The sequence below is a fragment of the Pseudomyrmex gracilis genome, unplaced genomic scaffold (assembly GCF_002006095.1).
Source record: "Pseudomyrmex gracilis isolate BER0280 unplaced genomic scaffold, ASM200609v1 scaffold_110, whole genome shotgun sequence".
Lineage (NCBI taxonomy): Eukaryota > Metazoa > Arthropoda > Insecta > Hymenoptera > Formicidae > Pseudomyrmex > Pseudomyrmex gracilis.
In genome coordinates this window covers 119,660-143,945 of record NW_018020694.1, presented here as the reverse complement: position 1 = coordinate 143,945, position 24,286 = coordinate 119,660, and the positions used below count along the sequence as shown (strand labels likewise).

The 24,286-nt window shown below is 39.0% G+C and overlaps 1 protein-coding gene across 1 annotated transcript in view; it reads left to right on the top strand.

The window, feature by feature from the left end:
- LOC109856203 overlaps positions 1-24,286 on the top strand; it is an 81,331-nt gene that overhangs the window by 43,195 nt on the left and 13,850 nt on the right. Inside the window, exon 3 of the mRNA XM_020431217.1 lies at positions 3,660-3,853. Coding sequence (XP_020286806.1) covers positions 3,660-3,853 — 194 coding nt within the window. The remainder of the gene's footprint in view (positions 1-3,659; positions 3,854-24,286) is intronic.

Below are 24,286 nucleotides of genomic sequence, written 5' to 3'. Positions count from 1 at the left end.
TCCATTTTTTTTTTCGATTTTTTGTTTTTGATGTTATTTGGTAGTTAAAATGGAGTATTTTAATTATCCAAAGCGAGAAAGCGGGAAATTTTTAATAGATTTCGAGATATAAACATTTTTATAAAACGTGTAACACAAAAAATACATAATATAAATAATATACGTTTCGAATTGTAAAATCGCTCTTCTCTACCATTACTAAAAAATGTGACTTATCAAGTTTTTCCTCTGTGGTCTTCGTATGTGTCGTAGCGCGTATTGTATCGTATATTCGACGGATGCGTTTTGAAGAAAAACTGTGATCACTCTCTATTTTGCGTTTTGAAAACTAATAATGATGGCGCACCTGCAGATCGCGAGATCTGTCTCGCTGTGCTTACCTTTTATTGATTAATCGCAACGTCACGTCGCGCGAATACGCCGCGTTTTCTTTCTCGAGTGAAAAACGGGTCAAGAAGACCCGGTATATACGTTTTAGATCAAAGGGTGCGCAAGCACAAAGCTAATATCTCGAATGCGCGCGTTGCTCATGCCTCCGGCGAAGAGAGTGAGTGGTTACGTTTCTAGGAAATCGCGAACGGAAATTTCATCGTCACGAAACGCGAACAGTACTCTCTCAGACGTCGCTACGGAGGAATAAGAGCTTTCACGTGCCAAAATGCGCGTCTAATCTCACATCTGTGTATTGCCATTTGTACATATATATATATATATATATATATATATATTATATATATTAAGTAGACGCATTTATATATATATGTGTACACATATAATTGTGTATATATATATATTTCATAAATTCATAATCACGGTTGAGAAACAATCGCGGCAGGTAACCAGAGTAGGCAAGCAGATTCGCGGAACAATTAATCAGTGGTAATTAGTGCTTTGGCTGTGTAGTTCCAAACTTTGACACTCGATATCGCGACTTGAATTTCACATGGTAATTAGGAGAATCTGCCGTTGAATTTTCTGTCGCTGAAGTTTAAGTTACGTGATCGTCACGAGAATTCAACATATAATCCACGAGCAGGGCGCAAAATATATTCGCGTGTATATCGCTTCTCGCGCAAAAGTACCTACCGACTTGAATTAGAGTGTTGCCGCGAGAGTTTTCGATTTATCTCCCACATTTTCTCGACATTTACACTCTGACTTCTTTTTCGTAGCACACCTATTTTATATCTCGTGTCCGAAAGTTGTCGGCGCAACTTCCAAGTTTTTAGCTCTTTTGCACATTAGAAACTCTTGCACATTTAGTTCTTGCATATTTAGTGCTTTACTTTTTTTTTTTTTAAATAAATATGTTCTTTTTACAAATAATAATAATAATAATAACTTTATTAAACAGATTTATATAAATAAGTCTACAAATAATATTAATAATTAAATACAAAAAACTCTCTCTCTCTCTCTCTAAAGAGCGAGACACAGCAGAGCTTGAAAACTGTTCTAAGTTCAACCAATTTCGAGACATTTCGGCGTTTGCCGTCGATATCGGCTGTTATATAAATTTTTTTTTCTGTATATAACTTTTTTTCCGTCTGGAAAAAAACGACGAGGCCGTTAACACGCGCGGATCGTTAACCGCTTATAATAGTCCGTCAACAAAGGTCGCCGACCAGGCGACTTCCTCATGAGCGTCTTCTAACGAAATCACCCCGACCGACCAAGCCACCGATCGACCTCTGTAAGCACCGGCTCTGAAAAATAGGCGTTAAATCAAAGCAGTAGTTATGAGGTCGAACAAGGTTTAACGGTTGTCCGCACAAAGCCTCAGCGCCGCACACCGGAGGGATTCTCGTTAAGAGGCTTTCCGCTGGACTTTAACCACACTCACGCGCGTCACGATCGTTTCTGCACAAACATTTGTACTCGTGGGATATATCGATTTTTTTTTATACTCGCCGCGGTATCTTCTTTGCGCGCGGGAGGAGGGGAGGGGAAACAAAATAAATGACAGTCTTGCGGGATGAATCTGCGTGACACATACGGATAACCACCTCGTGCCCGCTGGGTGGTGAAACGCTTTACACATATCTCTCTTTCCCTCTGAAACTCCCCATCTCATCGGGGAAAAGGAAAATAATTCCGACAAAGATGACGCGCGCGTCCAATGTAACGTCAGCGCCGCCGCACCGCTGCGAGCATCATGCATGACCGGCAACATTCCGTAAATTCTCATGGATGAAAAGCGATGCATATGTGGTGCGGTGGAAAATACTTTTTACAGTCACGTCAGTTTGTAGGCATCTTCAGCGAGCTGAAGCGCCGGGATGTCAGGGCCGATAGGCAAAACGACACGGAATACGAAATATGATGTAAAAGCGAATTTTTTGTGCGTCTGGAACGTCGTTTATTTCCGATTCGAGTAGCAAAAGCGGAAAAATGCGCAGAAGTATCGTGTATTAAATAGTGCGTGGTACATAATAACTTGCAGAAGAAAGAGGAGAGAGAAAGAGAGTGAGAAGAGAGAAAGAGAAAAGGAAGATAAATGAATAAAATTTATTTAAAATGTTACCGAACCACGTTGTAAGAATCTTTTCGTTAATTATGTACGTATATTTGTCAAGTTCACACTTAATGACTCATAAATTTTGCGACTGGATGCTAGCGACTAAATGTGATACATAAAACCGAACATTTGACTCGTATTCATGCGCAGACAAGGTCATTGTAAAAAAAATTTTCGACCTCACAGAAATCATGATTTAACGCCATTTTTCTTGGCGAATTTAACGATTACCACGAGAATAGTCAATGACCTCTCCGACGCCGAAAACTCGGCGGCCGATTCCAGCATCTGTGTGATAAAGAACCAGATTCATTACATTTTTTTTAATGAAAAGTTATGTACATGATAAATGCGTCGTTTTATCGCATCCATCTGTCTTCTCTCTCTCTCTCTCTCTCTCTCTCTCTCTCTCTTGTTAGAAGCGTTATTATAAAATACTTGTTAATATGACGTAACGTTGTTGATTAATTCGACAGAACCAAGGAACAGAGTATTAGTTACATCAGTAAAAAAAAAAAAAAAAAAAAAAAAAATTTAAAAAACCTCGAAACATACGGTGAAAAGTGCGGGATTAATTGAATCCGAAATCCGCGGACGATCGCACATGTCGGAATTCAAGTCACCGCAAAATTACGTAGTCTTTTGTAAAAAAAAAAAAAAAAAAAAAAACAAATTACGTCATTCTTACATCGATGGGAAAAATTGCTCGAGTGAGAATTAGCAGTCTGTTCCTCGTTCAAAAACAAGTATCTCTTTAATTAAATGTGTTACATGTTTATGTAACCGTGAAATACATTATTATGCAATTACACCAACAATATAATTATTAAATTAGCTAATTATTTCTTCCATTAATTGTTTATTCAATTGATCTGAGATTTCCTCGTTCAAACTTCATTAATTTTGCTCGCATGTACGCGATTTCCTTCTCACGGCACGCGTTGTGCATTTCACTGAATTTATTCCACATCGTTATGTTACATGTTTGTATCTAATATTACACAATACTATGTTATATATATACACACAGAGTTTTAATTATTGTCTCAGTTTACATACTTCGTGTAATTTGCGGGTAATTAATTTATAAATGGTGAAGTGATTAACTTGAAAATACCAAGAATTAATTAATTTGTTACAGAATACCCCGCAGCGGCGGAAATAGTCGACGCCAATGTGAACTCGCTGGACGGCACAACAGGAAAGCCGTTAGACGTCGATCTGCCGCCAACTCTGCCGATGACCTTCGGCACGGAAAATTCAACATCGGTTTCGGCGCAATCAGGCTCCTCGGCTCTGATGCCTTGCGTCGTCCACAATTTAGGAGAGGGCACGGTGAGTCTCGCAAAGGGTTCGTTGCCCCGTAACGTTTAACCTGATTAACGCAACGAGTTCAATTTACAAATAAACGCCCGGTGGGATAACAACAATCTTAATTAACGTCTTTTAGAAAAATCAATCAAATCGATTTTCTCACTTGTTTTTTGATAATTATTGACGCGCTAAAACGGAGTTCACGTCTTCCTCTCTTATTTAAAAACAAAACAACAATAAAAATAAAATTAAACATTAGAGTTTAAATTGTTGCTTACTTTTCTTCTCTATGTCCAACGTGAAAAAAAGTTGCTATCAATTGTGATCGATCGAGAATAGTGGAAACAACACCAGGCTTGTGGTCGGTCGAGCGTCGTTTCGGAGATATCGGTGGTGTGCCAGTCGTAACGACATGTAGAGAATCACAATTGGGTCAATAGCGATGTAACAGCGAGTCCCAGTATCTCGATATGTTAAGACAAACATTGTTCTCGTTTTGCAGAATTTATTGTTGTGATGTTATAAACGTGCAATGTGTTTAGCATTTTTCGTAAGAATTTCTGCTACCGCGTAAAATTAATGAGGAAAAGCGAGGAGAAGGAAATACGGGGATGTCGTCAACAATATCAAAATTCCTTTTCTTTAAGCAACGACTAACTTGCTTCTGCGTGCACACCATTGCACGTTCCTTTCTTCGTTGATCTCGAGACAAAGCGACGCTACGCTTATTTGCACCTTAATTAGGTATGCAGAACGAACGGCGGCGACGGCGGCGGCGGCGGCGACGGCGGCAGCGGCGACGGCAGCAACGTCTTTGGAATTGTACAAAGTAAAAGCATTAGTGTCATCTAATTTCGACGCGACAAGATAAAAGAAGAGAAAATAAACAAGATTTTGTCCGAAGAATTTTTAACTTGAGTACTTTTCCCCGTGAATCTCAATAATCGCGAAAAATCAATAGTAACGCGATAATACAATACACAGGTACGCAACGTCGAGCAACAATAACGCACATTATTACCGCGCGCTGTATATATATATATATATATATATATATACTATATATATATAACACGGAAAAAGAAGTTTTGCTATTATATGGCCAGCAAGAAAAGTTTGCTGAGTCTAATAAATTTTTTTTTTCATTAGTAAAACGTTGGCGAAACAAAAAAAATTCAATAAGCTTAGCAAATTTTAGCTAGCTACGTAGTGACTAATCTTCTTGCTCTCTATTCTAGCAAACCTTTTTTTTTCCATCTAATTCTTATATTTCAATACAAATCTTGTATTTTAATATATTAAATGACGTTTATGAGTAAAAAAAAAAAAAAAAAGAAAACTATTAGATTTTTAATTCATTTACTGTACCAGGTACTGCTATACAGCGCTCGGTGAATAAATTGGTCGTTGTCATTGGCCGCTACATATGTGAGTTAATTAACTTTTCAAATGTAATTCACTTTTTCTCTTGTAACGTCACATTTATTCAAATTACGGAACGCAGCGCTATTTTCGACGCCATTTACGGATTGAATGTGAAACATATTTTACGTACGTATAATATATTTTATATTACAATTCGCGGACGACTTCATAAATTTGGTCGCTTACGCAGACAGACTGACAGACAGACAGACAGACAGAGAGTGAGTTACGTAAGTCCGGAGGTTTGAAACATTATGAATTTCAATGAGAATGTGTGAAAACTGGGCGCGCAAAGATCACAGTTTGGATTTTTATAGCTGAAGTTACTTCGAAAGTATAAGCATATTCGCGATCGGCTGTTCTCAGAGAAAGATATATATATATATATACACATCAGTAAGCTATTAAATATAACATTCGCGTATCACATGAAAGAAATGTGAGATGTTGCAGTTCGCGATGCGAAACAATTCACGAACACGTCGGGACTTCGGGAAGCGCACACGCACGCGCGCACACGTTCGCCTCGTAAAATTCCGCGACGTAATCTCGCTTTACTTTTCCCCCTTATCCCTAAAAGAACGCAATTCGTGGCGAGAGAATTAACGGAGGCGATTACAAGTTTAAAGCGTCGTTTAATTAATCCGATGTTTTCACAACTGCATTCGCGGTTTCTTACGCGGCAATTTTACAATGTAGCAAGCCGCATGAAACTCTTCTGGCGGCGGCGGCGGCAGCGGCGACGGCGGCGGTTCCGTGGCTAACGTTGTTATCAAGTTTGTTTTCTTTGTTTGCGCGATAACTTTTCCTACGCGCATATCAACTGAAAGTTTTTGCCGCGAGAAGCGACGACGGATCGCACGGATTTACGTGTCGCGCAAACGGCGGCATACATATATACCCGTTTACAGAGAGCGGAAAAATCGCCGCGCGATCGCGAAGAGTTCATACAAGTAATTTGCGTGTGTATGTGGATATAAAATATATATTGTATATATATATATATATAAATATATATATATTTATATACACACCGCGTCAAACGAATATCAGCCTGTCATAACTTAATGCAACTGGCATTTGCCTGCCGCAATGTTGCGCTGATTGAATATGCAACACAAACACAGAGTGATACGGTGAAATAGAGTTTAATGAACCATTTAATGAACCCTATTGCTTGTTCAACTTCAGTTACCACTTCATACGCGTGTTTGTCAAACTTGTATAACACAAGAGAGGGAGAGAGAGAGAAAGAGAGAGAGAGAGAGAGGAGAGATTATTAATTATGAACTATGCGTAAAATAATATTGCGATAGTTGAGAACTCACGATTCGCAAAAGTGAATAAAAAAGTTTGTGCAATGTTTAATATAAAGTACATATAGTACATATAGTAAGTTGGAAAAATTTGTCGGTTTACATACGAACGGAATCGGTTGTAGATTGTCACTTCGATGTCTCTCTCCCGCGTTTGATTTATCGCATCGATACAAACGTATATTTTTAATTAATGTTTTTTTTATTGCAAATATTCACAACAATGTTTTTTTTTTTACAGTGTTTTTTCTATGCGCGGAACTTTTGTCCACACGTCCACCGACAAAATAATATGATTATATTAAATACACGCGCGAGAAGATTCCTGAATTTTCCCCAGGAAAGGAACTTGAAAAAACTCTGTCTTGCGGAAAGAATGCAATTCACTGTCGCGCCTGACGTTTGACCGTTTTCAGAATTTCAAGAATTTAATTAATTAATTTGCAGTGTCCCCCACTCGCGGTTGGATCTTATTAGAAATAGTTCTCTTTGCTTTCTAGGAGAAAGACGTAGTTACCGGCTCTAGAGAGAGGCGTAAATTGCCGCGCGGTCGAAATTCCAAACTGCAATATTGCATTAACGCGACGATAAATTTAAAGCGCCATTTAATTAATTCAATATTTGCGGTAGCCGTTATTTATCCGTCCAAGCGGGAAACGTACGTGACGGTACGCGGGATGTGCTCGCTGCTCCGTCACAAGTAACATGAAAAATTGCGCGCATATAAATACGCGTTCTTATTTACCTTTCGTTGCTTCAAGAAGATCGAAGCAAAGTACGTATAACGCTTTGAGCTGCGCGCGCGCGCGCGCGCGTGCGCACGCGCAAACACACAAACACACACGCGCGCGCCAAGAAAATATCGAAGAAAAATACAATTGTTTTATGAGTAAAGACAAATAATGTCAAACCTGCAGTGGGGCGATATTTACGTTATATGAGAATTCGCGGTGTGAAAGAGACAAATCTGTTCTCTTTTCGGCGCGCTTTCTGAAATTTCATGTAGCAGAAGTGCGAAATAATTGACTAAACACACAGTGTGTGTGTGATTTCAAATTATTTTAAGGTAAATATTCAAATAAGAGGTATTTAATAGGAAAAAAACTCAACATTGTAACGTGACGTCTAGGATTTGCACAACGCAATGTTAGGAAAGGAGAGAAAGAGAGAGAGAGAGAGAGAGAGAGAGAGAGAGAGAGAGAGAGAGAGAGTCGGACATAAATTGTCAGATATTGTTCCGGAAAATGATTGGAATATCGTACGCGCGACATCGTTTGTCAGTTTTGCGGCGACTCGTACTCGTTGTTCCTCGGGCGATGTTCCGGAAGTTATTACGGAATTATTACGCCGTTCCCACGAACGCCCGAGAATAATTGGCACGTTATAGAGAACAGAGGAGAGCAGGCGCGCGCGCGAGTCAAACGGACGCAGGTGGAAATCGATATAGGGACGAGCCTCGTCGAGAACGACTCGATCCCGGCCGCCGTTGTCGGATGTTGTACGCGCATCATTTCACGGAAATAACATATAAGATTTCATCTCAACGAAATAAGCGACCGCAAACTGGAGCGAGCGAAAAAGATAGCGACGGCAGAGAAAAGCGCCGCAACGAGAGAAAGAGAGAAAACAAGCATTATTTAAGATACAATCCTCACAAATGCATAGTCATTATACAAAATAGATAAACAAAAAAAAATCAAGTACAAACAAAATTCGACTATAAACGCACAAAGATAAGAGAGAAGTGAAAAACTACTAAATGTAAGAGAAAATGCGAAAAATACGCAAAAATACAAAAAATTGCAAACTGATGAGAATAAAAAATATGAAAAACGTAAAAATAAATAATAATATAGGAAAATTAACAATACAATAAATAGAAAGTAAAAAAAATTGAAAATCAAAATGCACAAAGCAATATTACAACATCAAAAATTTAAATATTGTGACAGAAAATTTAATGGAGTGCTTTAAACTCTCCAACATGATGGCTGATTTTGCACACGCAAAAAGGCAGATTATTCCACAATTTAGCAGTCAGGCATTAGAACAAGCGCCTGAAAATTTCAGTTCTTACACATTGTGATATATATCAACTCTCAAAAAAGCTGTCACGGGTGAAATTTCATCTCACACATGCGAATTTAGTTTTAATCTTATTAAAAAGACATAATTACCGGCAACACTAATTTTAGAACATTTATTCGCACGATTAGATCTTTTTGACGACTTTTTTTGATTTCTAAAGTAAAATAAAATATGTAACGGGGTGAAATTTCATCTGTGACAGCATAAACGTGATTTTTGTATGATATAACTTTTAAAAGTTAATAGATCCAAAGATGGTTTTGGTTGTTAAGATACGATGTTCAAAAGAGTTACACAAAGCAGTTGGTTGTCCAATCCTCAAAAAAATAGTAAAAAGTAGGCCGAATACAAAAAAGCGTTTCCTCAAATCGATCTTCAGCCACTTCAACTCTCGATATGAAAAAAGAGAGAGAGAGAGAGAGAGAGAGAAATCGAGAGAGGGACAAGAGAGATGGACCGTTATATAATAAGGGTCAGCGCGCTTTTCCATTTTCATCCAATTGATATTCTCGAGGAAAATTAGATTCACGTAGTAAACTCAGGATGGCTATAGATAGCTTTTACTGATAAGCAGCATTATATACGAGAACCTCGTGCATACGAAGATCGTAGCTACGACGGATGTGAATTATGATGGCGCATGTGAAAGAGAGAGTAACAATGGAGATAATAAATGATCCGTCGCGCAGGAAAGGATTTTCCTGATCCACTGACCCAAAGTTGTTTGTTCAATCCAAATTATGTTCTTGCTACCTATTAATTAACATAAATTCTTTCGATTCGAGAATAAGAATATAACTCAAATAATCTCAAATCTCAAATAATATGTGAAAAATTGAGTTTCCTCCTAAAATAAAGAATCGTATATATTTGACAACTTATATATAGTTACAGAATCTTGGACACCTGAAAGGCGTCTTTTTGTGAGATTTCTGTGCCATTTAGTTGGGGTTAAATCGGGAGTCGGCGATGAAAAATGGACACTCCGCGCAATAAGACGAATATATACTACGATTATAGAAGAAGAAGATTGGCAGAAGATCGATATTTTACTAACGTGGGGATTTTTGAATTCGCGCGAAAGAAACTCGGATATGTCAAACTCGTTTCGCCGTAAGTTGAAGCTCGCACAATTCGCGCGCTGTGTTCCGCGCGCATTCTTGTCCTATCGCGATAATTCATTTTTTTTTTTTTTTCCGTTCGAGCAAACGGAAGTAACGACGTTACTATTTCGAGTGTTGGGAGGGAGTTGTCGGGTAAGGTTGCGGAAATACAATCACGGCTGAGCGAACTGGGTCGCACCGCCAACCTTTTTATCCATAATTTACAGCAATATTTGGAATTCGTTCAAGAGAGACGAACGTCCCCGCCGGCATAAATCTAATTATAACGGGTCGGCTAGATTTGCGGAGCTCCGCAATCCGGAGGCCGTGTCTCGATATGGAAATATATATATATATATATACTCTTATGATCCGCGAATCGCGATGTATCGGCAATTTTAATGAAGCGAGATTGTGTGTATCGCGTGTGTAGCGTCAGGAGACTGCCGGAACAATAAATCGTGCGGTGTCTGCAATTTATAAAATTTTACGATGCGCCGCGTTCGAGGTTACAAATAAAAATAAATAAGAAATTATTAAAACGCGTATAATATCCGACAATAAAAATTTCTCTCTCTCTCTCTCTCTCTCTCTCTCTCTCTCTCTCTCTCTCTTTCCCTCTTCTTCTCTCTTTCTTTTCATAGACACGTAAATATGAACGGTTGGAAATGTACATATCTCTTTCTATTTTTCTTTTCTTAGTTGTTTATACACATAAATATTTATTTTTATTCAACAATGCTCTCTTCTTTATTAGTGTTATATATATTTTCATAAACTTCACATATACTACATGTAAATATGGGTTTTGCGCTCCATTTCTCGCGTGCTTATTTCTTGCTGAATAGAGAGATCAGCTGAAACTCTCCGCCGAGGTAAAGCTTTATACCTGTTTATTATGTATTATTTCGCATGTTGCAACACAGTGAGTTAAGAGGTACACCTTCGTATATACAAGAAATGACCTACTTATCGTTGCGGAAAGCATTTCATATTTCATCAGATGGCCACTTTATTTTGTGTACAATGATTTTGTACACAATGATTTGTTGATTGCGGCACAAACTCTGTTCGCGATGTTAATAATATGTGAAAGATTATTAAAAATACAATGACGAAACATATTATTTTTTTTGTGCAAAAACAGCCTCTTTACGCGCAAATTGTAATAAATAAACATATAAAACTAATTGTTTAACATAATCATAATTAATTAAGCGAACTAGCACTTTGTTATAATGCGAATATAAACGCATAATGTAAAGTAACAATAACCAGCGCAAGTATGAAGCAATAATAAAAGAGATATTAGTGTTTGTACTGAGAAAGAAAATTAAAATCACAAATTTTTTTTTTTTGTTCCACAAACATATGTGAATACATGCGCGCTCGACATATTTTACTGAACCTGCATAAAACATCGCGCGTAAATAATTTGCCGAGAGTACAGAGAGAACTCCAAAGAAATACCGACAAAGTATGACAAGAAAAAAAAGTATGAAATAATTACTCGCGCGGACTGTGTATATGTATCGGTGTACTTGAAGCGCATTCACAGAGCGCCGTCATTACATCAAACGCAATCTTTTCCTTGCCGTCGTAGTCACGCCACATCGAAAAAGCGCGACCCAACTTATAGAAAAAAAAAAAAAAAAAAAAAAAAAATGATATAACAACTCGTCCATTTTCCCTTCTTCTCTCTCTCTCTCTCTCTCTCTCTCTCAACTATTCCTTGTTCATTAATACTACTCTAGAGCACCGTGAAGGAGACGTCCGCGTGCACGCGGCGCCATTAAAATATTCAAATCAAAGCAAAAACGTCGTGGGTTTTGTCGCGCGCTTTGCTCGCCCCAAGAGTGTTTTCTCTCTCTCTCTCTCTCTCTCTCTGTCTCTCTCTCTCTCTCTCTCTCTCTCTCTCTCTCTCTCTCGCGAAAAGTCGATTTTCATTTCACTCCTTCGGGATAGAATACCAGTACTTTCCTCGCGACTTTCTGCAAGTAATCTCGAGAAGTACGCGACGTCGTCGGGACGGCGAATTGCGCGGTTTGTGCGACTCGTTACGCGATGCGGAGGTATTTTCCGCAATGGCGAATGATTGGCGGCGGATGCACGCGACGACGCACGGAGACGGGCGGGATCGCATTGTGTGGTGAAAACTCTTTTAGGAATTGCTAACGATCTGTAGCCCGATAATTGGATGGCTGCATCGGAGGATCATCTGCGCGTGAAAGCGGCGCGACGCGAAACGTGCGGGCGTATGTGTGCCCGATTTCGCTCGATGCACCCTAAAGTTATGTATCCGGATATCGCTCAATAAGCGTAAACCGCTCTCCAAAGAGAGGATATATGCTACCCGTGAATATGCGCGGGTGGATACATAAACATATATAACGAGAAGTGTACGATTTTCCATTCGAAGATGAGCGCGCATACCTGCGCTCAACGTATATGTAAAAGCGAAAAATCGCGAAACTACCGATAGAGAACATGGAGAATGGCGCGCGCGACTTCTGGAGAATTTTAACTCCAGTGATGGTGGCGAGAGATGCACTTCCTCTCTCTCGAGTGTGTGTGTGTGTGTGTGTGCAGCAGGTGCACACGGAGGATATCTGCCAGGCGGATAAAATCGCGCGAAAGCGTGAGCGGTTCGCATTATCTTTGTCGCATCATTCACCATGCGCGATAGCTGAAGCAAGAAAGCTGTCAAAAAGCCATATGCGAATGTCACATTTTTCTGATACTATTTATGGCAGAGAATGAAAAATATACATGTCGCACAAGAATAGATATATAGTAATTTTTTGTTTTTTTGTTTTGACAACCTCTATATCTCGAATATATACATATATATCTGACTTACTTTTTTACAAATGTTAATAAACTATTCGATATTCTTCTCGCGCGCACTCTCTCTTTCAATCTCAATGTATTTACGTTTCTCTCTCGCGTCGTTCATTGAAATACATGGCCGGTCTGCCAGGACATAAATCGACGTCGCTGCAGGTGACAGTCAGGTAATTTCTTTTATCGCGAATTGTGAAGATGGACAACGGGAACTCGTTCCATGAACCGGAATCACGCGTCGGCCGTTACGTTGGCGCATAAATTGTGCATGCACGATCGATGGGCCGAGCCGATACTTTCGGAGGTTGTAAGATCCATTCTCCGTGCATCCGCGCACGTATGAGCCACGCGAAAAATCGCATCGGAAAGTCGGATGTTGGATATTTCGGCAAGAAAATTTTACTGCTGCCGCTACCGCTGCTGCTGCTGCTGCTGCTGCGCGCGCGCGCGCGCGACGAACATGTGCGGCATAAAGTGAGAACTGAACAAATACGGCGCGAGTGCAGTGGATTGCTGGGTCTACGAAATTCTGGCGGCGACCATCCTTTCGCTGAAATAAGATCTGAAATAGCATAGTGAATCCGCGATGCTATAAATCAATTTGCGCATTTCGGCGTTGCCAACCGCGACGCCGCACCATTATTCGACAGTTTATTTCGCGAAAACATGTCGTTCAGTCGACTCGCAACGGTAACCGTCGCGACATTTCGGATAAAATCGAAAATCAATGTATATTAATGTACTCTCTTTTTTTTTTTTTTTTCTATTTACCGTTAAAAGATATTTTTGTAGTTATATTAATCGAAATTGACGTTAATCTTTTAAAATCCGTGCCGAATGCGACTGTAGTTTATATTTAATGCACAATAGCACAAATGGGAGTAATAAAAAGACGGGAGAGCGCGCGCGCGCGCGTAGCAATGTCGATTAAAACTATGTGTACGTGGTACGTGTACATGTATATTTCACAAATTGAGAATTACTTTGATAAATTTTTATGACACATCGATTATTATAATGAACATTTATATTTACAATCTGATATATATCGTCACAAATAAATGTAACTTTATTATTTATGTATAAAATGTGCGCTATGCATTTCATGCGCAAATAATGCATTCAAATTTACTCCGGGAAAAGCTTCCACACGCGCGAAATTACGGTTACATTCATCATCACGGCCGCTGCATTTTCCGAAATACAATGAGAACTCTTTTGCCGACGAGTACGTACTTCGAGAGAAAAAAAATATGGGAAAGCACGTAAATACTAGGACAATTAAATGCCAAGGGGGATGAGAGAGGAGAGAGAGAGAAAGAGAGAGAAAAAGAGAGAGTGGTACACCTTCTCCGATGTTGGAGCGATCTTGGAGGGAGCGTACAGAGCGAGCGAAATGATTTTGCAATTCACAAACCGTGGACGCGTCAGAGAAATCTGCATAAGCATCCGTCGGCTTCCTCCGTGTGCATTTGCATCCGTATCGCATATAAACAGATAAAGTTTCGTCGCGCGCCTGCTCACGCGTACGCATACATTGCGGATATTACTCGAAAACACGGACACATGTGATCACGGCAAGCCGAGCCGATGAAAGAGAGAGGATGGAGAAAAATATATGGGAATCACACAACCAGGTCGCATGCGAATATCACGCGCGGGTAATACCATATTCGTACGGATATAAACAAAAAAGGCAATAAACAAATAAATAATGTAACGCATAATCGGAGAGATATTTGTCGCGTTTGATAAATGCAGTCAATTTGCAGCGTAAATTATTCGCCCGATATATACGTCGTTACGTGGCGATTTGCTTCGTGAAAAAAAACTGCATGATAAAAAAAAAAAAAAGAGAAAGATAGATATGTGAAAAGCAAGCGGCGATGAATGCATTCATTCAAGGAACGCTTTTATTGGCATCGACTGGCTCTCTCTCTCTCTCTCTCTCCTCTGTAGGATCGATCCAAATTGGTCGAGCGCCGTTGCATTCGTTCGGCAGAGCTCCCGGAACAATGAGTACGCAGTTAATCCGTTTTTTTCTTAACTGCGCGCCGACTTTTCGCAAAACTGTGCCGATCGTAATTCCGCGGATCTATATACGGGCATATATATCTCTTCCCACCCCGATATATGGAAAATCGGCGAAGCAACGAGCGGAGAGCTAATGCAAACTCACACGTCCCGCCACAACCAGAATTTCATATACATGTATTCCGTGTGTAACAAGTATTAGATATTCCGTAAACGCGTGAGCGTGTGCGTTGCATATAATGCGCGCGCGTGCGCGTGCGCATATGTACTCACGCGGATTTCAATATAAGTGCGTGCGTTATCTACATACGCGCGCAACACGCTTTAATTTTGCGTGTTATATTCGTGTATTATTATTTTTAATATGTATTTATTATATGCTGTATATTTTCTTCTCCGAGAGAAGTAGCAGTTTTTATTTTAAAGAACCAAAGTTCTTCATCGAGACATTTATAAAATTCTGTTTGTTGACTCGTTTTCAAAAGTAGATACGCCAAAGTTTCGAACCCCAAAGTACAAGAATAAATAAAACACCGCGATCGATGTATATATACCACAGGCTATCAGTGAAATGTATTTTTTTGCGATTCACTGCGAACTGAAGAGAACGGAAGAATTTGCATTTTCGAATTTTAAGTAAAAACCCCACTGTACACACTATGACCGGCGTTCGCGCGCGCGCGGAAGCACCGGTTAACCAAAAAAGTAGAACGCGCGCGGCATGAAATGCATAAATCATGGCGCAGCTTTTTTGTTTGAATTAAGAGAGTGATCCGCAAAAAGTAGTGCTCTTGGATATGCACGTACATATATTATTTGCATTCCAGTCAATGAGTCGTGGTCCGCGCGCACGTGCATTACAAAAAAAGCGTGTCACGTACGCAATAGTTGGAATATAACAAGAATCCGCAACTCGACGTGATGCATATTTCACCGCGGTGTGGGAGACGCGAACTCGGTTAAACAGAAAAAAAAAACAAAACAAAAAAAACAAAAAAAAAAAAAATGTCGACGAATCACGTTGCGAGATGAGAAAAAAGAAAGGAGATTATAATCCCAAATAAGAAAACGTATCTGGAAGAATAATCTCCGCGGCGCGTACGTACGTAGTGACGGTGGAAATTCACAAAGCGTAGCGTAATTATCGCCCATTTATATCGGGGTGATAAAATTGGCCCTTTAGCGTTTAATGAAGTGTCGCGTAACGCTGTTAAGCGAGACCGAACCTTACGTCTATCATCGACTATTATTTGAAGTACGGTGCATTTTCCTAGAAGTACATTCCACATACATTACGGTTCTTTATTCACGGCGCGAAACTGCTTGAGGGGGAAATTACTTCAAGGGTGGATTGGAGAGATACGCAAGAGAGCGTTATTATAGCTAAGCAGCGCGCGTTACAAGAGTAGACCGGGGAGGGCCCTGTATTTATCGCACTACTTCGAGAAACGAAGAGAAGCAGGAAACGAGATGGAGTTTGCCAAGACAGAGAGAGAGAGAGAGAGAGAGAGAGAGAGTAGTTGATGCCAAGATAATGCAATTTCTAATTAATGATTCTATCTTTTTCAACGCAATTTCTCTCTTCTCGACGCGCACAAGCGGAAGAATAGCATAATAGATGTATAAATTGATAATGGTGCGTCGTGTGCGTCGAAGGTTTTGGGGAAAGCTTTACTTTTTTGAGAGATAAACGCGCGATCGGAATTCAATTGGATTCAAGATCGAATTGAGAAGTATAGCGAGAGTCAGTTTCGTTACTGCAACACAACTGCGGAAGAACAACAGTGCTAAATACGCTCGGCCGCTGAATGTGTACATTTATTACGATACTCCGGGCTATAACACAAAGCAGGGAACAGCCACGCTTCCCTTCCTCTATACACACCGGAACAGACTTTGTTAGCCGATGTGCACTAGTGCGAACGATAGATCAATTTCAATTGGCTGATTGTGCTGTGCATTCTCGGATCTCCTTTCACGAGAGAAAGAGATATATATACATATATATATATATATATATGGGAACGAGTTAATTTATTTTATTCTCCATAACTCTTCGGTCTTCCATCATCTTCCGACGTGCATTCGTCTGTACTGGGACTGCATGTCTATAGTGAGACTGCTCGATTTACCAATCACACGCACATACACACACACACACACACACACACACACACAACAACCGTCTATGTTTTCGCGTAGAAAAGAAAAAAAAAGAAAATTAGATAACGGAAAGAAAAATTATGCAACGAGGCGAAGCCGGACGTTGCAGTAAATTTTCGCTTCGTGTGTTTCTACTAAGCTACTATTTTTGAATTCATCGGAGATGCGTTCATTAATCAAGTGGACGATAAAATCGATTAGAATATGGGCGTGGTTGCTTGAACGGCCTCGCTCTGCGGTCTGTGCACCGCCGTGTATCCTTCTTTAGATTTATCTCCCTCGTGATTTTCTTTGATAATAAATAATCCGCACCGCATCTCCCGATATATATACATATATATATATATATATATATATGTATGTATATAACGGAGAAATATGTATCCGCGACGGATGACACGATATTTGTTTCGCCGCGCCCACTCGAGAGAAGTTTTCGAAAGAACGCGGCGAGGAGCAAGTGAGACAGACAGAATCCAGAAGTTACGAGAGGTACAAAGAGGTATTTATCACTTCGTTAAAGCAGCTTAATGATCCGTGGGAGCTCTCGCACCGAACAAAATCCTCCAAGTGTTCGCGTACTATCCCGTTGTCTAAGAGACATTAACATGCCAAGCGCGTTGCACTCGCGCGAGCAAAATATTTACGGAATAAGAGGATGCTTTTAATCAAACATTTTGTAATAATAAAACGCGGAAAAAGTTTTTTTTTAGTTTTTAGTTTATTCGCAGACAGTTGGGATACTATAGAGATAACGTATACGTAGCGCGAAATAGAAGAAAATCTTTCAATATGTGATATATTATCGATATATATTATATATATATATACATAAAAATCTCCGAGCCTTTATACAACATTTATTGAATCTTTGTAAGATTCTACACAATCTCTTTTAAAATGTGAAAGATCGAAAAGCGCGTTTGAAAGTAGACGTAATGCGCTCTGAAGGCGCTATCAATAATTTTTCTCCTTCACGTGCGAATAAAATTGCAGCCGGTGGCTATGTAATACTACCCCCCCCCTCCCTCCCCTCCTCTTTTCGCGAGTGCATATCGTAAGGTATTCATTCCCGGTCTCGTGTTCGATACATACGCTTTTGCACGGAACGTGCATCACGTTTGACGCGTTAAGCGCGTCTCGATTACTTACTACATCATCGATTCATGCCGTTGTCGTTGGCCGGATTTTACCCGTAAGCTGCTTTAAATTTCTGCGACGACGCGTTTGGCTGCAACAGCGTTTGGCTGCTCCTCCGTAATCGAGCCTCGCGAAAACACCCTCGTACCCTTCTCCGCGCGCACTTGCCTCCCTCCCCCTCTCCTTCTCGTCACTATTTCGCCCATAATTAGCCGAAAATCGAATTTGCTGCTTAATGAATCTCCCATTACGCGCAATACGCTATTAGTGCACTCGTGTTTCAATGGCGCAACGTTGATTCCAGCCAATCCGGTTCTCTCCCTCTCTCTCTCTCTCCCGAAGCGTTGCCTCAGTTTCAACGAGATCGAAGGGGGGAAACAGAAAGCACCCTCCAAAATGGCCATTCCCTCAATTTCTATTTATTCGGCTCGCTCCTTCTTCCCCACCCGGTACCCTCTTTTCCCGATGTTTTTTTCTCCGGTATTTTTCGGCGGGGTGGCCAATTCCGTTCATGAGCTGTGCAACGGTTTCTTCTTTTCGCGATTCTTCTCGCCGGCTTTTAAAACGGGCACATACAGTACCTCTCCCAACTTGCTCCATAAAAGACTTCTCCGAAGAAAATAACCGCAGACAGCGAATAAACATTCAAAGCCTCATCTCGGAAATTGCGCAAAACCGTTTCGGGGGCGATGTGCCGGTTGTAGCGTTGCGACGACGCGCCGCTCGATGTTGGAATGAAGAGAAATTGCAGAGAGAGGTAGTTTAAAAAATAAAGCGGATAGGGAAAAGTACAGAGGAAATGGTGTGAGGAAAAACGTATAAGATTTTATCACCGGGGAAAAAAAAATGTCTTTCTTTCTTCGCAGTCTATTGTGACAGTTTCGATATCGCGTCGCGGCTATATAGAATCTTGCGCAAACATGTTCTTATACACATTAATAAATAGATATTAATAGTAATAGATATCATATTAATAGTAGTAAATAATATATATTATGCAATATAATATAACAATACAATATATATTATTTCTTAATTTACATTGCGTGCTAATTATATGTAACAATATACATATACATATAAATATTACATATATGTTTGCATCTGATATTAATACATATGTGTATGTATTGTGTATATTATTTGCACGCAATATGTAAATTATATTAATATAATAGACAATATATTGTAAATCATATACAATATATTATCAATACATTATCGATCATACAATGTATATATAACATATTTTATATATATAAACAATATATTTTATGTACACATATACATGTACACACAAAAAATATCGACAAGACTGAGCAATAAGCGTGTAACCGAAAATAAAAGCAAGTGAATGAAACACACAAGTGCAGAAACCGTGAAGCGACGGTAGGAAGGAAGAAACTGATAGCGAAAAGAAAAACAGAACGGAAAAGCCACCGCGTATAAGAAATAATCGGGAGTGGAAAAGCATCAAAGAATGTATATAACGCGGAATGAAAGAGCTAGAAAGACCGAGAGCGCGCAAGAAGATTGAGATAAATCACAAACGCAGTTTATTAAACACTCCTTTCGCATAATGAACAAAAGTTTTTTTTTTTTAGGTCATTCAAAGTTAATGGAAAATTTTATTTGGACTTTATCAAAACTTTGTAAAGTCCATTGACCGCCACGCGAAATAATTGAAAAGCTTGCATCTAAAATTGTGTTTGTAAAAAAAATCAGGACAAGAGATTCATCTTCAACGATAAGATATTGCTGTGCCGAAGTTCATTACTGAATCCGGGATCTTCGTTAAATAGCTCGAAAACCTTTCTCGTTTAGTAGCGATAGAAAAAACGATTTATTCAAAAGGAAGAAACCATTTAATTTGCCGGGCGTATAACAACGTTCTCCCGACAGATTTTTTCTTAGCAAACTGCTATGGTGCATGCAATGAAGTAGAAAAGAAAGAGAGAGAGAGAGAGAGAGAGAGAGAAAGGAAAAGAGAAAGTGTTGTGAAATCACATTATTAAATAATCTGTCTTTGTGCATTTACAAGAAAATTTGAAATCTAATTCATATCGTATACATACATCAAGATTATCAGACTGATAATTTTAGTTCAAACAACAAAAGTGCCTTTTTTTACACAGTTACACTTAATATTTTTTACACACACTTAGACGCTATAGTAAACAACGTGCAATAACGTTACGTAGTTTTTTTTACATGTCTGTGATAATCCAGTACGGTATGTGGATAACATTTGCTATACATAGAACAAGCCGGTTTCTCGAGTTAAATAGGGTAACAATACGGCTGTTCGCCGTCATGTTACGAAGCGACGGGGCTATATCACACTGACAATTTCTGTCACTTACATTAATATGTACATATCATAGACGTCTTCCGACAATTTCGCAATCATTAACTGAATGATTCCTAAATCCATGTCACTCAACACACAACAGAAACGGCTATTTGATTGAATTTTGTTAACGTAATTGAAACAACGACTTTTCTCTCTCTCTCTCTTTCTCATTTCTGAAGAGGAGATTTAAGGTTTGTACATTTTCTCTTATTATAGTCATTTTACACAACACAGATGAAATATTTCTGATTACATTTCAAATATATTTTATATTAGCGCGAATTACTCACTCACTATGAAGTTATTAAAAATAATATATATAAAATATAGTATAATAGTTTTTATGTTTGTAATTAAAGCAATGTTTAGAGAAACGCTTTTTAGGAGAAAATACCACATTCTAAATCTGTTTAAATAATCACCATACATATGTATGTCTCTTTACCAGCCGATCAAATATTTGTCTATAATTCTTTTCTATCGAACCAATATTTATCGTCGCATCAATCAATCGTCAAGTAATTGGCTTCTTCAAAAGGAGCGGTCGAGTTTGTCTTCTTTATTACTTCCGGTCAAATATGTAACCGCTTTCACGGAGCACATTTGCACGGCGTTTCAATCGAGAGAGATCTAAACGACTTCATTATACATCGGAGCATGATAATTGTCTAGAATAATCATTAGGGAAACGCGTCTATCTCGCGGGGGCGGGGAGGGAGGTGGGATGGCGCGCAAGGTTGATTGGAGCGTTCTCTGATTAATGCAACAGCGGCGGCGTCATCGTGGTTGTCCACTGTCCGGAATCGGCAACGCGGACGATATAGCGCGCGATCGATGAAATTCAATTTTCCGCAAGAAAAAACTCCCTCAATCTCGCTTTAGCAGGTGCTTAGAAACTTTACGGAGAATATAAAGGCATATATGAACGGAGAGAGATCCTATCGGCACAGACAGACCTTTTCCTTCGTCGGGCCAATTCGGTCTACCGTCGGTTCCGGAGAGAAGCAAGTTCACCGGATAATTCCCATTGATAGTTCTCGCGACGGCATTGATCGTTTTTAGGCACCGTATATATCACAGGGAAAAAACGTGAAAACGGATATTGATTGTTATGTCGGTTTCCTTCTCATTTTGTCTGACTTTACGCTTTACCAGCTTTTGCGATATTTTCTCACCGGATGAGAAGAGCCGTTTCATAAGAACTTCGTTGTTTTTTATTTAGTTGTTCTTCCTTGTCTTATATCTGATAACATACTTGTAAAGGATGTGATATTTGTACACAAAGAGAATGTCTCGGAAATTTTAATATTTCTATTATATATTCACTACGTTGAAAAAAATCCAATTAAAAGATCGTGCGTGTGTGTGCGTGTATGTGTTCTGACCTTATTTTATACATATATATATATATATATATATGTATATACATACACATAGATAGAAGTGTGTTGTTATTTAATTTTCGTAAGATTTTTCACGAGTTTTTAGAAAATACTCGTACTTTATTACACATCCAGTTTGGGAATAATAATCCACGTATAAACCTTTCTCAAGTGCTTTTGATATTTACGTTCTTTGAGCTTCTGGGGAGCTCTCTCGACTAAGAATTTAGAATCCTTCGTAACTTTGCCTGTGTCAGTCGTGTGTTTTCCTGCAAGAGGTTAATTTCTTTTCTTTTCTCTCTCTCTCTCTCTCTCTCTCTCTCTCTCTCTCTCTCTCTTTCTCTCTTTTTCTCTCACTCCTCTGTAACTTATGCGGAACGATTAGAATCCAGAATAAAGCTTGATACATATATATATATATATAATATATTAACGGTATTTTCCACGTTGAGCCATTTTGCAAAATACAGCTCCATTAAAATATTAGGTTAATGGACACACTATCGACTATATTCCCGGTGACACAAAATATTTTCTCGCTTAGATAAAAGATATTGACAATGGCGCATAATACACAAATAATGAATTATTAAGCTGTCAAATTGATTATTTGCTTTCACGCTAAAAAAAAAAAAAAAAAAAAAAAAAAACTGACCTTAACAAAAACTCATTGTTGCGTTAAGAATAGCAAGATTTGTGCGTGGTGTGACACGTAAGATTTTAATAATGCAAATTACATATAAAACATTTTTTTGCAGTTGTAATAATTTTTAATAATATTTTAATATACAAGAAGTACAATAGTGAGTGTAAAAAAAGAAAAGAGAGCCGAGAGAAGGGCCACCGTGGTTGGAAATAAAAAGTTAATCACATTTAGTTTTTTTCTACTCATTCTTTCTTCGTATATTTTCCAACGTTCTGCACTTCTCTAGAAAAATTTTCCCTTTCATTTCCTATGCAAATTTTTCGGTAGCTTTTCAGGTATATACACACATATGAATATATTACGAATATTTTGTTCAGCTGTTTTCAAAATATATTCTTTATGTATAAATGTGCGTTGTCCACAACATATAAATTAAGTTGTACAAAACCGCTTTTGAAAGTCGCCATAAAATTTTCCGAATGTTTGTTTAGTCGTCGATTTTAGTGTAATAATTTTACTTATTTTTAAGTTTCTCTCTCTCTTAACGATCAGCTCTTTGACGCTTTTTCTATCGGCAAAGTGAAAGAAAAAGACATTGGAAAAGATCGCTCTTTATGGTATCCAGCGTATTAAAATACGTACTAAAAATTAACTAGCGTGACCGAGACCATCCAGCGAACTACGACGACTCGCTCGCTGCGACGACTCGACGACTTTTACGGAATTCCGTCCGGCGAAATGCGAAAATGGATACCGGCCAAGTCGTATCAACGTAAAATATTTTCTCACGAAGATACGTTCTCTGATCGACTCCGCGGGATATTTCTCCATGGCCGTATCACCTCCACGAAGCAAACATCGCCGGTTTACGCTGCGCGCGAAGAGAAGTGCGAAACGAATCAAAAAAACAGTAACACACAAAAAAAAATTGACCGAGCAAATTTCAAGTTTGATATTTGTTTTTTTTTTTCAGCGAGTATTATTTATTTACATGTTGATTTTAAACGATATCGTCCTATTTGCGATGTAAAACTTTCCAATTAAATAATAAATGTTTTAACAATACTTCTCATAGCTGGTGCGTACATTTTGCTTTATCGCGGGAGAAATAGCGGCGGTAACAAAAGGGATAAGAAATATGTGGTTATCAAGGAGAATCTTGAACGTCTTTGGAGTTGACGATCAATTCCGGTCACGAGTCCTACAATCATCTCGTGGCACAGTCGTCGGATTATTCTGGCTGACGGCGTTTCTTGGTGGCTTTCACGTGGTCCGAGTCAAGCGGAAGTACGTACGGTAGTTACCGGGCGTTATTGACGTAGTGTAGTTACCTAGTGGCCATCGTATATATGTGCGTGTATATGTGTGTCGCTGTTACTGGCCGTTGCAAGTTTTCGTTAGTTACTGTCTGTTATAAACGTCCAGTACTAATAGTTGTCGACAGTGAGTGGTTTACTGACGCGGTGACAAACTCTATTGTAAATATAATATTTAGCGTAAGTGGATGGATATGTTTCCCATCGCAAAGTATCTGTTCGATCAATTAATCGGATGAGGAAGCAAATTGGGATTGTTATGAGGGTTGCATTGATGACCGAAAGCTCTTTTCGATTTTTTCGTGTCACTTTCCATGATTCGTCCCATGATCGATGCACATGCATTAAAAATGGAGCAACTTAATTGTCATGGAAAAACGGTGTGAGTGACGTTAAGGAACGTTTTGAAAGGGTTGTATCCGACAGCTGTAATCGATCTGTATAATTTGTATTTCCTTTCTGATATTGTATGTATAGCCGCGCGCGATAGGTACATGAAAATATAGGAATGGGACAAATCCATTTTCAAGAAATCCAAACGTTCCAAGAACGTTTCGCGCTTCAATCATACGCGATTTCCACAAATATAAAGCGTACGTTTGCAATGCGTAAAACCCGGGATTGTGGAAAAAAAAAAAAAAAAA